Source organism: Argopecten irradians, chromosome 2 (assembly GCF_041381155.1).
Source record: "Argopecten irradians isolate NY chromosome 2, Ai_NY, whole genome shotgun sequence".
In the NCBI taxonomy this organism is placed as follows: Eukaryota; Metazoa; Mollusca; class Bivalvia; order Pectinida; family Pectinidae; genus Argopecten; species Argopecten irradians.
Genome location: NC_091135.1, coordinates 19,035,444 through 19,050,106, shown reverse-complemented (window position 1 = coordinate 19,050,106; position 14,663 = coordinate 19,035,444). Strand labels below are relative to the sequence as shown.

Sequence of the window (14,663 nt, the reverse complement as noted above, 5' to 3'; positions counted from 1 at the left end):
TTTGTAGCAGGTTCATTTCCGGAGCATAACTCTAAAACCAGCAGAGATATTTCCACTTCATAGACACATTCATTTTATGGTCTAGTAGTACCTTTTGCTATTTGTAGGTTTTCATTTTTTGCACTTTTTCCTGGTTTTTTTCATACACATAAGTCTCCACAATCACACTTACTTCAGCTTTGATATCTCCATTGGCGGGGGATCTGAATGACTATGTCCTTGTTTTATTATTGATTGATGACTTATTAATATTCAGGGTCATTATGCAGTCTCCCAAATCACTGTACAAACACAGGATAGGGATAAAGATCCTTCAAATTCGACGTTTTTCTTATTCAAAATAATTACAATTTTGGCATTTCTTTATTCTGACGTTTGAAAAAAAAAGATAGTTTGTTAATTGGTTGGTTATCTTATTTATGTCCTCAACACATTGTCACTTGTGTATGAATGTCTATATTTTGAGAGGCTTTGGTATGTTTATATTGTGTCTCCCCGTAAGTGCAAGACGTTAAAAGTATTAATACTGCTCTAGAATCCTAAAACGTAAATAACATTTTTCGTCATATTTATTGATTAAACCGGTTATCATTAGAGCCACTTGTTGATATATATAACATCAATAATTTAGTTTTAAATTGATAATGAAATGTCTCTTTACTACTTATCACCATCATCATCATTGAAATCTTGAGTTTTCTCTTTTGGGCGTCCAAAATGATTCACCACATATCGCGTTGCAATAATTGCAATCACGACGAAGACGATCATAACTATGGATTCTATCAGGAGAACATAACAAAACCATATTAGTCCAATATTTTCCATGACATAGCCAAATAGTATTGGCTGTATAGTCGCTCCCATCATTAAGCAAATATAATAAAATCCAGATATCTTGCCTGTTACTGGCGTAATATAGTCGTTTGTCCAACTGAAAATCAGAGAAAATAAGACGCCTTTTGCAAACCCTAAAACAGACATTAAGAACCATGCAACCATATCAAGCTCAAGAAGTGATATAATTACCATTCCGAGAATTGATAGAAACACTATACAAAAATTGATTGTTGTATATATTATGGTATTGATCCATTTGTTTATAGCAATACCAAATACTTGCGCAATTATGCCGAAAAGGAAAAAGAGAAATGATATCAACGCTCCGTTTTTCTTAGACCAGTGAAATAGTTCAACGCAATATGTTGCTAAAAATCCAGGAAGTACTTCATTTACCCCTGCGTGAATAAAAAGAATCGCCCCGAAAAGTTGTATAATGAAGAGTTTGAGTGTTCTCGGTATCTTTCTAACAGGATGAGTTACATCATATGCAATTTTTACTTCACTAGCATTTTTTCTATCGCAGATTATATACAATACAAAAAAGAACAATCCAGATAACAAGGATATTAATGATGTGATTGAAAACGGAATGTAAATTTCTGATTGGGCATTTCCTGTACTAGATTGATTTGTGCTGATCATTACTGTTCCATTGAAATCGACAGAAGATGTATTCAGTAACTCGGTATTGTGATCAACAAGGAAAGGTGCAGATACCAACGGCGCCAAAGCACTCCCAAGTGATATCATTAGTTGAGTTCCAAGAAACACGGGTCGGCTTTTCTTGCCCCAGATTCGGTATATGTCTGTAGATATACCTGTGAATAAATCAAAATCGACATGTTATAATATATGTACACCCCACACACTAAATAATTAATCTAAGCTAAGTTGGGCAAACAAAAAATTCAGAGTAAAGGTTGGCTAGGAGGAGCTACATATTAATGCCATTAACGATATTAAGTTAACGCTTTTTTTTTACAAACATTGAAGAATGATAAGGCGATGAAAACCGCAAATTATTGTCAGATAATTGGCATTCCTGATCCCTTTCAAAAGGAACTGTAAACGTGCACCAGAAGACGACAAAACATGTTGGGATGGCAAAACTTGGGCCCTGCATCGAGACGCGGGTGCTCTTTAGTATTCAGGTTTTCATACCGCGTGTCACCTAGATCTGATTTGCAACTGTTTGGGTTAGCCAGATTCAAAATGGCTGCTCAGCGGCAATCATTGATTTAAAAAATGACAAAAAAGAGAGCTTTGTATTGAAAGCAATGGTGTATAATTCTCAAAATTTGGTAGAATGATCTCCCATGCTATCTAAATCTGCTATGTAACTTTTGGGCAACGAAATTCAAAATGGCTGCTAAGCGGCCATCTTGGATTTTAACAATGACAAAAAATGAAAGTATGTAAGGAAGTGCAGTAGTGTTCTCAAGTCCGGTAAGGTGATTTCTCAATGTATCTTTATCTGTGTAAGTTGGGCAAACTGAATTCAAAATTACTTAGCAGCCATCTTTGATGTAATAAAGATAGTTAACAGAGTTTTTACATTTTAGTCACCCGAGAGTATCGAAGCGAGGAAATAAATTGGCGTGGTGCATAAGTCAGTAGAACGTCAGTTATTACCAATATTAAATAAAAAAATGTATGCAATATTTATAACTGTCTGTTCTGCAGGTTGGGCTTTAGAATTGTACCTGCTGCCCCTTTTAGACATTTCTAACATCGACAGAGACACAGACTCGGAGTTTTGAGGGGTCATCTCACAATGCAAAACGATGTATTATTAACATACATTGTATCTTTGTACCTTTCTCTTACATATTCGCTAATTGCGGCGCATTTATAGTATCTACATTTAAAACTTGTAGTTTTGCAGCGTCATAGAAACTACGATAAAACTTAAAGATCCGCCGGAGTACATAATCGTGTACACTTATCTCGGTTGAGATGCGTATTCTTTAGCTGGATATACTATCATATGAACAAGCCATTTCGTCACATCATACATATGCTACAAAAAGATTATGTTAGCTCTAGACGATATTTCATTTTACCTTTATGATCAACCAATCAGAGAGTTCATCGGAACTTGAGCTCTTATGGCATCTTAGTGCCACGTGAAAAAACCAGTCTATTCCTTAATGTTTAATTCGCACTTCAATTCGATCAAGACATCGTGCGAATATCGTGCGAGAAGCTCATGAAGGTGTCGCCTACCCGATCACTTGGGTTTTTCTCCGGGCACTCTGGTTTCCTTCCACTCTAAGACCCCTCGCACTCTTTCATCCGGGCCATCGAAAGTGATTTGTATAAGTTGTTTAACTTTTTTCGCAATCGATGTAAAATAAAGTTAATATTTTTCTATATATGCAGACATGGTTTAAAATGGTCCAAACCCAAAATGTAGCATAAACAATTGGTCTGTTTTCAAATATTAAGCAGTTTAGAGAAACGTGTAATATGAAAAAAGTAAAACCGAAAGAAACAGGGAAATCAATAAATCAAATAAAATAGCGCTTTTTTAAAAAGAAACTCATCCTCAATCAAAATATTTATGTTAACCGTTTTCAATGGCATTGACTCCATTAATCATTTTTTATACAAATGTAATAATTTTTGAGTGCATATTGATAGTACAGCGAGAAAATTGATTCTTTTGGTGGGCATTAATGCAAACGTCACTCTCTGCAATCGGAACACTTCATGAAAAGAAAATGAAATCCGATTGAATTGGCTATTAAATCTTAGAAGTTGTCAATTACTTGATGCAGTGATGACAAAGATTATGAGGGATATATATAGATTATTTGTTGGACAAATAGGCACATTTTTATTTATAGCTACAATACTATAACCATAAGGAATGTTTTTTTTTTTTTTTTTTTAAATTTTGTAGAGGTTATTGATAGTGACTGAGACACTGTCATTGTTATAAAATATGGTTAATAACTGAATCAAAATTAAAACTTTTAAAATTAAGGTGATAATAAATACTATTGATAATAATATTTTATTTGCCATTAAAGCAGTATGGTGACTGTGGCTGATGCATGTTATAATACAACGACAAATTATACAAAGCTGGGATGACCTCTGCGACGTTTTGAGATAATTCCTGAAAATAGTCGAAGTTGGTCTCGGAGTCCGTGTCTGATCGACGTTAGAAATGTCTATTGCATGATCGTAAAAGGCGACTAAATTTAGGATCTTATCTTTTCTCTATTCCTAACTGACTTAATCTTTCCTAATGCCTCCCTTGGCACAATCTGATTAAAATACAGATCCTTATTATCACTACGTTGGATAAGAGGATCTGAGAACATCCCATTAGGGGTCACGTCAAGATGACCTTTTGAAATGGCCAATCAAATTGGCACTGCCAGAATCTTGACTGGGGACGAAATAGTTTGAAAAAGCTGTCCAAATTATTTTCGTGTATGTAGTCATCTCGCCCGAAGTGCACAACAAAGCTAATTGTTTATGTATACTTGGGCGAAAAGATGTTTTCAATTGATGTTGTAAGGTTAGAAACTGCATTTGCTCTGAAGTACACGTGGTATAAAGGTCATCTGGACGTGACTCCTTATGGGATATTGTCAGGTCCTCAGATTGCCCTTGGCACCGCCTCATTTTTGGCCTTGACTTGAACTGTCGTCCCTGTGAGGAAGGCTCTGGGTTCTGTCCCCTGGTCGAGACACACCAAAGTATATAAAAGTGGTAGTTTCTGCTTCTGCTTACCGTTCAGCATACAGGGATTGGGACGACTGGTTCGCCCGTTGTCAGTATAGTGTGACCGGGTGAGGGTGTTGCTTGGTGTCTTCGGCGGCATGCTTCAGTGTTATAGCACTATAAAAAGGGCAAAAGTTCCACGATACAAGAAGACACAACATGAATACACCGCAGTCTCCCAAAACACACACCTCTCACAACATATACATGCAACACCCCGCATACATGGGAGGCCGTCCTTACATGACCATAGCTGTTAATAGGACGTTAATTGAATCAAACAAACAAACAAACATTTATAACTGTTTCTTCAAACGGTATTAGATTTAAAATTGAATAGCTATGGTCAGAGTACCACTATATTGACTAACAATTACTAATATTCAATACTGCAATAACTCCCGTCCAAACGCTTATGTGTTTTCTACCAATCTACCTGATGCGTAAATTCCTAGTACGACTCCAAGAACGACATGCCCGGTTATCATGGCCGTGAGGTTTGAACACCATGGTATAACAGCAAATGCGATGCAACTGCCAATCATCGACGATCCAAATACGAGTTTGCTGTTCCATCGACCTGCCAACACTCCCTGTATCGTCGATCCTATCGTTGAACCAATGAACCGCGAGGTCAGGATCCATGACCCAGAGGCGAGGTCTGCACTGCTTATCATTCTTAAATCAATGTAAGACGGACCAAATAAAGCTTGACTCCATCCCTGAAATTACAACAATTATGTTACTAATTAAATACATTTGTAAATATTTAACCTCCCAAATCTTTGCATAGTACGTAGTTCATGAGAAACCTTTCCTTTGGTAGTTCGAATTATACCCTTGTAATTTTGTCTCGCGGTAGTAAATATATTATTAAGCATTAAGTGTTGTACCTTCAAAATATCACTAAAACAGTTTAAGGTTTAAAACCCTGTTTAAACATTATGACCTGGTTATTCGGTGATAGAAATATATACTGATCCCTGTGGACTTGCATAAAAAAGTATACAATTTTTTGCGTATTTTGCCAAAATTTACAAACAACACAACACTCTACGAGTCAGTGATATCTAAATTATGACGGATACATAGACACTTAATATCAACTATGTGCAAGGACATCTAAGAAGTGATATATAAGCATACAAAAATCACCAATTTAAACAGCGTCTGAAACCTTATCTAAATTAAGATATCATAAAAGCCCACTAAAGTGATCTTATCTTTTCTTCCTTACTTAATCAAACAAGAATTCCACGGAAGTGGATGTGTCGCCTGCACAGCATCACAAGAAATAGTAATTTACAGTTGAAAATATTGTTAATGATTAGGTGAAGCTGTCAAGTCCCGTAACTCTTGCAAATATTAATAGGTTTTGACTAGTATCAAACCACTCCGAGATCTCATTAACATGAAGCAATTATATACCAAAGTCCTGTAACTTTTGAAAATATTGACGGATTTTGACCATTACCGAAACTATCTAAGATCTCATTGATATAAAATAATATACCACATTTGGTTGAAATCTGAAAATAAGTATTTCAGTGATCGAGCGGAAACCTGTTAGGCCTATCTGTTTTGACGATTTTAAAGTTTCATAATTCTTTCAAATATTGACGGATTTTGACCATTGTCGAAATAATCCGAGATCACATTGATATAAAGCAATGTCAAAATAATCCGTGATCACACTCATAGAAAGCAATACACTAAATTTTGTTGAAATCGAACATTAAATACTCAAGTTACCGCACGGAAACCATTTTTCCCGGCCGCCGACGCCGACACTCACGCCGACACACAGTGATACCTAAGTGTCGCAGGCGACACGTTTGAAATCTGTATTAAGGTTTGTAGTCTGAAACAATCCGTGTCTAAATAATTTCTTGATCTATGTGAATTTCATGCAAATGCGGCAATATTAGTCTCACATAAACAATAATGTTAAAACATGCGTTTATGAGAATATTTGAAAACGTGAAAATCATGATACTCACCTGCGTAAATTTGGCTATATATAGACAAATAGTGTATATCAATAATTCTCGAAATCGGTGGTCTGTTCTCGTATGACTGTGGATTACTTCGCATGACTCAAGCCTTACGCTGGATTTTCCATCATTAACAGTGGACATTGAGTCATCCTCGTGGCATAACGAGTTTAGCTGCACCATCTCTAGATCTTCCTCCTGGTTATCTATTTCTTTCGTGGATTGACTATTTTCTTCCATTATTGAGACGATCACCATCAATCTCAATCGTTATTAGCTATTTGATTGATTCTATAAATCTCTTATAAACAGCAATAATTTTAATACGTTCTCTCCTGTGTGGAGGTAAAATATTTCGCCATACCTTATTTTTTCACACGAACAAGGTATTATCTTATCACATTGCTGCCAATACCTCCGTCTATGTTTACTGATATGACTCTATTACCTTCGGTTTAATAGACCGGTGGATATGGCTTGTCACCTTTTCTTCATTAGCATTTCGATATTCATAGCCTCGTGTCAAATGATTGTATAATCATTTTGAAAATTTGTCTATAGTATCATTGTATGCGTTTTTGCATTACGTTTATTATGACAGCGAAAAATTTAACCCCTAAATACAAAATTTACATCTCTCTTTTTGTGACTTGTCACGTCTCACTCAAGACGGCCTCGGATTTGATCGTGTTTGTGGTTTAACATACTCTATATTGTCGTAAGACTGACCTGTCTAATATATGAATATGCGAGCACAGGTACATGTAATTCCTATAAAAATATATTCGTATAACTGTATTCTACAACAGCATTTGTATAAAACCAGAACATTCTGTAATGATATGGGTTCTACTTAGTTGGATATATATACACCTTCTACAATATCTTTAACAGTGACTGAAGAGGATCACGCCAATAATAGTGGTAAAGGGCGATAACTTTAATAAAAAAAATCAGAAGATGTGCCATTATTTACGCTGATATTTATTCCTTCCTTGACATATGAAGAGTTCAGTTGAGTAAGCTCGAGTTCCTCGCTGAAATTCCCTTTGGTGGAATTACAGTGAGCTTTCATTATTAATTGTACTCGACAATACAATTGATAAATAGATGGTTACAATATTTTATCATCATGCCAAAAAAGCTCTTTCATTTTTAATTGTTCGGGGTCATGTATGGACGCCCTCCCATGTATGCAGTGTGTACATTGTGTATATACACGTAGTGTGTGGTTCGTGTTTTGGGAGACTGCGGTATATTCCTGTTGTGTCTTCTTGTATAATGGAACTGTTGCCCTTTTTATAGTGCTATATCTCTGAAGTATGTCGCCAAAGACACAAAGCGACACAGCTCCCCCTCGATCACTTTATAATCTACTTAGACCGATATATATTAGAAGGTAAAACCAAATGGACTACTTCCGATTGTTATTAATTTGCTGAAATGACAAAGGGATTATTCTTCGCTTTGTTTGTTTGTCTGCCCTACAGGTAGGGCGTTAGAATTGTATCTGCTGCCCCTGTTGCATGATCGTAAAAGGCGACTAAATTTATGATCTTATCTTTTCTCTTCTTCCTCACTGACCTCATCTTTCCTAATGCCTCCTTTGGCACCGCCTCACCTTTGGCCTTGCGTTGAGCCAATCTGATTAAAATACAGATCCTTTTTATCACTACGTTAGATAACAGGATCTGAGAAAATCCCATTAGGGGTCATGTCCAGGTGACCTTTATAAATGGCCAATCAAATTGCTGCTGTCAAAATTGTGACAGTGAATTTCAGGGGACGAAATAGTTTGAAAATATGTCAGAATTATTTCCGGGTATGTAGTCATCTCGCCCAAAGAGCACAATAAAGCTAATCGTATTTGTATGTTGGGGCGAAATGGCGTTGTCAATTGACAGAGCTAAATGAAGAAAATGCATTTGATCTGAATTACACGTGGTATAAAGGTCATCCGAACATGACTCTTAATCGGATTTTCTCAGATCCTCTATTGAACGGAGTGGTTATAAGGATATGAATTTCAATCAGATTGGAGTTGAGCGTGCGCCCCTGTGAGGAAGGCTCTGGGTTTCGTCCCCAGGCCGGGACACACCACAGTCTACTGTAAAAGTGGTAGTTTCTGCTCCTGCTTAGCGCTCATCATACAGGGAGTGGGACGACTGGTTCGCATGTTGTCAGTATAATGTGACCGGGTGGGGTGTGTTGCTTGGTGTCTTCGGCGGCATGCTTCAGTGATATAGCACTATAAAAGGCGAAAGTTCCACTATACAAGAAGATATACTATTACAGCGCCGTTACAATAAGCGTACGTGTGACGGCCAGTCTAGTAGGTGGTTCCGTACATTGGTAGCTAGCCAGGTTGCATGGTATCTAGTCAGTTTGCCAACGACATTCAATAATCTGTGTAAGCACGGTTCTCATTGGCTGTCGCTTCAATGTAGGGGCGGAGCTAAACAGTCTGAAATATCTCGTCGATTACTAAGATCAGAAACGTGCACTGTACCAGTAGGCAGTATATATACCATAAAATCATCGGCATCGTAAGCTTCATAATGTAAAAAGATTACACAAATACATTTTAATTACATCATGTATAGACTCTGAATCAGCGCTAATCAGTGAAGTACGTATGGAAAGAGCTACTGTTGTAGCGGAAAAGTCGGTCAGAAATTGTACGGAAAAGAAATCACCTGCTTCTGACAAATAACTTTACCGCAAGGTGCGGAAAACCAAATCGGGTACAATGCCGACCATCGTGTCTTGTCAAAATATATTCCGATAAAACACGTCTTTGACACATACCTGGATGTCAGTAGGGGATGCTATTCCAGCTGTAGGCGTAGATTTTTTAAAACTTTGTCACCAGTATTTAATCAGAGAGATGCATTTGAATCTAGTGTTGACAAATTTCTCGGCTAATATCAACCGACATTTTGTAAACTACCGCCGCGCATGCGCCAACCTCCGAGAACATTACCTGTGATGGTCGCGCAAATATATGAATCAAATTAAATTATAAGTATTTAGGCAATGCATCCAAACTCGACGTCTACAACTAGAATAACATCCCCTACTAACATCCAGGTATGTATCAAAACGTGTTCAAAACCGTGTTTGATCGGAATATATTCTGATAAGACATAATCTATTGTCAGCCGTACCTGATTTGTTTTCCACACCAAACGGACCTTACAGCGGAAGTCAGACAGAAGGTACAACAGTAGCTAGATTCAGCTGTGACATTACATGTAACATTACAATGGATACAATAGATCTAAACCCAACACATTAACAAACACGATGAAAAGTTTGATCCATTGGAACGTTGGTAGATTAGATACATAACGTTACGCTACAGTATGAATACTCCCCAAAGTCCAGAGAAATGACAATAATTTATGAACAAAACATCCTCAAAACATTCGCTTAATAAGTGAAACAAAACAATAAAGAATTTTTAATACAGTGATTGAATGTATACATTGTAAACAATTAAATAATACACAACGTGATCAAACACATTGTACAACAGACAGAGTCGGGTGTGAACATAAAAGATCCGCTGGCTCCGCCTACTTCTCAATGTTGTCGGCGATCTTGTCAGTTGGGGGACAATCAGTCGGGCTGCCTATGCTTCAGCCAATCAGTGCCTTCGTTACACGCCAGCTAAAATCTAACCTACTACATTAGTAACCAGTCTACTAGATCAGCTACCAGCCAACGTGTCTATCGAGTGAATGAATGTAAATAGGAATACTTGTTGTAACGGCGCTGTAACAGCAATGGTCATGTAAGGACGGCCTCCCATGTATGCGGTGTATTGCGTGTATGTTGTGCGAGGTGAGTGTTTTGGGAGACGGCGATATATTCATGTTGTGTCTTCTTGTATAGTGGAACTGTTGCCCTTTTATAGTGCTATGCAAATGAAACTGATTTGTTGGAATTTACCACCATTTATGTCCCTGTAAAACATATCTATTTAGGTTGGAACAACAGTGTAATGATATGAAACAGTGTACGTTTATGCGTAACAAGTTTTTTTATTGAAACTTATGTCAAATTTTAACTTTTTAGCCCACCATCATCAGATGGTGGGCTATTCAAATCGCTTTTTGTCCGTGGTCCGTCCGTCCTTCCGTCCGTCCTTCCGTCCGTCCGTCCGTTAACAATTCTTGTTATCGCTATTTCTCAGAAAGCACTGAAGGGATCTTTCTCAAATTTCATATGTAGGTTCCCCTAGGGCCCTAGTTGTGCATATTGCATTTTGGGACCAATCGGTTAACAAGATGGCCGCCAGGCAGCCATCTTGGATTTTGATACTTAAAGTTTGTTATCGCTATTTCTCAGAAAGTACTGAAGAGATCTTTCTCAAATTTCATATGTAGGTTCCCCTAGGGCCCTAGTTGTGCATATTGCATTTTGGGACCAATCGGTTAACAAGATGGCCGCCAGGCAGCCATCTTGGATTTTGATACTTAAAGTTTGTTATCGCTATTTCTCAGAAAGTACTGAAGGGATCTTTCTCAAATTTCATATGTAGGTTCCCCTAGGGCCCTAGTTGTGCATATTGCATTTTGGGACCAATCGGTTAACAAGATGGCCGCCAGGCAGCCATCTTGGATTTTAATACTTAAAGTTTGTTATCGCTATTTCTCAGAAAGTACTAAAGGGATCTTTCTCAAATTTCATATGTAGGTTCCCCTAGGGCCCTAGTTGTGCATATTGCATTTTGGGACCAATCGGTTAACAAGATGGCCGCCAGGCAGCCATCTTGGATTTTAATACTTAAAGTTTGTTATCGCTATTTCTCAGAAAGTACTGAAGGGATCTTTCTCAAATTTCATATGTAGGTTCCCCTAGGGCCCTAGTTGTGCATAATGCGTTTTTGGATCGATCGGTCAACAAAATGGCCACCAGGCAGCCATCTTGGATTTTGATAGTTAAAGATTAATATCGCTATTTCTCACAAAGTACTGAAGGGATCTTTCTCATATTTCATATGTAGGTTTCCCTAGGGCTCTAGTTGTGCATAATGCGTTTTTGGATCGATCGGTCAACAAAATGGCCGCCAGGCTGCCATCTTGGAATTTGATAGTTAAAGTTTGTTATCGCTATTTCTCACAAAGTACTGAAGGGATCTTTCTCATATTTCATATGTAGGTTTCCCTAGGGCTCTTGTTGTGCATAATGCGTTTTTGGATCGATCGGTCAACAAAATGGCCGCCAGGCTGCCATCTTGGAATTTGATAGTTAAAGTTTGTTATCACTATTTCTCAGAAAGTATTGAATGAATCTGTCTCAAATTTCATATATAGGTTCCTCTATGGCCCTAGTTGTGCATATTTCGATTTGGGACCGATCGATTTACAAGATGGCCGCCAAGGAGCCATCTTGGATTTTGATAGTTGAAGTTTGTTACTGCTATTTCTCAGAAAGTACTGAAGCGATCTGTCTCAAATTTTATATGTAGTATGTTTGCAAAAGTTTGAAAAGCAGAGAAAAGATCCCTCTTTCCATTGTCAGACATAGATCATTCTTTGGTGGGCGCCAAGATCCCTCTGGGATCTCTTGTTGCTTTTTTCATTAAGAAATGTATCGTCTACTATACATCATACTTTCACAATGTCGGGTTCGGCATCGTAGGACTGACCATAGTTACGCACGATGTATTTTGATAAAAACAAGCAAAATGTGTATATTATCAGGGCAGCAATAATTTCTATTAGAAACAGGTAACAATACCACACAGGGTCATTTTTCATCAACAGTCCTAGGATTATTGGGGTTGATGCACAACCTAACGTCGCTGATTTAACTAAAAGAAACAATTGTTGTCTGTGTTTAAAGTGCTCATTTGTCACAAAAGATAATTGGATTATACTTATAAAGATCGAACCCTTGTGTAAGCGTAACCATCTTTGCAGGTGTTTGCATTTATAAAAGCGCTAAACTTTGATATACTGCAATGTCCGAAAGAGCATGTAATTTGTATCGTCTGTAATGTCCAATTCCTCTGTAAGGATCCCGTGTTACCGGAAACGTATCGTTGATTGTACTTCTTTGATCCATAGTAATAAATACTAACGTATCAATATTGACGTTTGCACTCATTGGTAGTCATCACGTGACCAAACTCACAATTATTTTCCTCGAGTGCGGTTTCACCATAACCCTTCTATCCCATGTGTAAACCACGGCAAATGACAAGTTCTTTGCCGACAATCTCTCGCAATTTTTCGTCAAGTCCTCAATGCTAGAATTTGTAGAGGCGCATTTTTCAAAGTTTCTACTAAATTTTAAAAATGGTCGCTTTAATAGGTTCAAGGTTTCAACATTATAATTTGATGAGTTTCCCACAAGATGTGATCGTTCCATACCTTATATTGGTCACTATTTAGGTTAATCCGTTGGTTGTCCAAAATGACTCGCCACATATCGATTTGAAACAATAGCAATAATGACCAAGACAAGTATAGCAACAAATTCTATAGGAAAACATATAGCAAAACTATAGCAGTCCAATGTTTTCCATCACATAGCCGAATAGTAAAGGTTGTACGGCCACTCCTGCCATTAGACAAATGAAATAAATCTAGATATCTTGCCTGTTAAAGGCGAAATATATTCGTTTGTCCAGCTGAATATCAAGACTACAACATTGCCTTTAGCAAAATTTAGAAGTGAAATAAAGAACCAAGTGAAAACGTCAAGTTTATATTATGATATTTTTAGCAATCCAAGAATTGATAGAAAAATTAAACAAAAGATGGTCCAAACATGGGATTACTCCATCCCTACCAATTCCCTACCATTATATGTCACCGGTATATATAATTGGTATGTGATCCGTGGTTTTCAGGATTTTATAGATCAATTGAGAGATTGCTTTGAAAGCACTTGACACAGTGAACACATCACATCCAGGACAGACAGTCGTGACATGAAGTGTACTTGACACTGATCAAACACATTCAAACCAACGTTATTTCCGTATTTCACAGTCAGTTGTGTTTTTAGTTTAGATTATATATTTCTACTTTTTTAATTATGGTTCCACATTTTCAACATAGCATGCTTGGAAACAAGCTTGTTTATTGGCAGGGCAGGGTTTCATATTGGATGGGCGTTATAATTGTAACTGATGCTCCCTTTCCATGACCTGCAGGGCCATCGCGGGAAGGATCAATTATTCCAAACCGATATCTTAAACCAACCACCCTTACTGGATTCTTTAGTAAAAATGTTCCATCGCTGAAAAATGGTATTTTTTCATTATCGAAAACAGGAGCAGAAGATTTAGTATTTTTCTTCAACTGCAAAAGTTACTTACTTTACACCATTACCACCATTGAAATGTTTGAGCTTCTTATTTTACTTCAAGATAAAAAATATTAAAAATAATAAATTGTATTCCGAACAAATATCCTGGCACCATGTGCTATATGGAATCAAGTACAGATTTCGCTTGCACCAAAAGAAAATTGAATTATTTAAATGTTTTTTTTTTAGATATATATATACATGTTCAAACGCCAATTAATGCTAAAATGATGAGTATTGTTTTGACGGAATAAATGAGTACATTTCAGTATTCCTGTAATTGTCATTAGGTAGGGCATTATAATTGTACCTGCTGCCCCCATTGCATGATCGTAAAAGGCGACTAAATTTAGGATCTTATCGTTTCTCTTCTTCCAAACTGACTTTATACTTCCTAGCGGCCCTCGACACCGCCTCACATATGGCCTTCGGTTGAGCGCTCACCCCTGTGAGGTAGGCTCTAGATTCTGTCCCCTGGCCGAGACACACCAAAGTCTATAAAAGTGAAAGTTTCTTCTCCTGCTAAGCGCTCAGTATACATCGAGTAGGACGAATGGTTCGCCCGTTGTCATTTTAATGTGACCGGGTGGGGTGTGTTTCTTGGTGTCTTCGGCAAAATACTTCAGTGATATAGCACTATAAAAAGGGTAAGAATCAAACTATTTAAGAAGACAACACGAACATACCACAGTCTCCCAAAACACGCAGCTTGCACCTCATTCACACTACATACCGCATACATTGGAAGCCGTCCTTACATGT

The 14,663-nt window shown here is 37.4% G+C and overlaps 1 protein-coding gene across 2 annotated transcripts; it reads right to left on the bottom strand.

The window, feature by feature from the left end:
• Nucleotides 1-93: 93 nt before the first annotated feature.
• Nucleotides 94-7,079, bottom strand: LOC138314719 (major facilitator superfamily domain-containing protein 4B-like). 2 transcript variants are annotated; one of them, XM_069255205.1, is made up of 4 exons: nt 6,582-7,079; nt 5,018-5,303; nt 4,591-4,698; nt 94-1,661 (listed from the first exon to the last, which is right to left on the bottom strand). In XM_069255205.1, the coding sequence occupies exons 1-3, from the start codon at nt 6,831-6,833 to the stop codon at nt 4,691-4,693; spliced, it is 546 nt and encodes a 181-aa protein (XP_069111306.1). In that variant the 5' UTR covers nt 6,834-7,079; the 3' UTR covers nt 94-1,661; nt 4,591-4,690. The 2 variants fall into 2 exon arrangements, with proteins under 2 accessions (XP_069111306.1, XP_069111305.1); XM_069255204.1 differs by lacking the exon at nt 4,591-4,698 and having other exon boundaries at nt 6,582-7,070.
• Between the last annotated feature and the right edge of the window lie 7,584 nt (nt 7,080-14,663).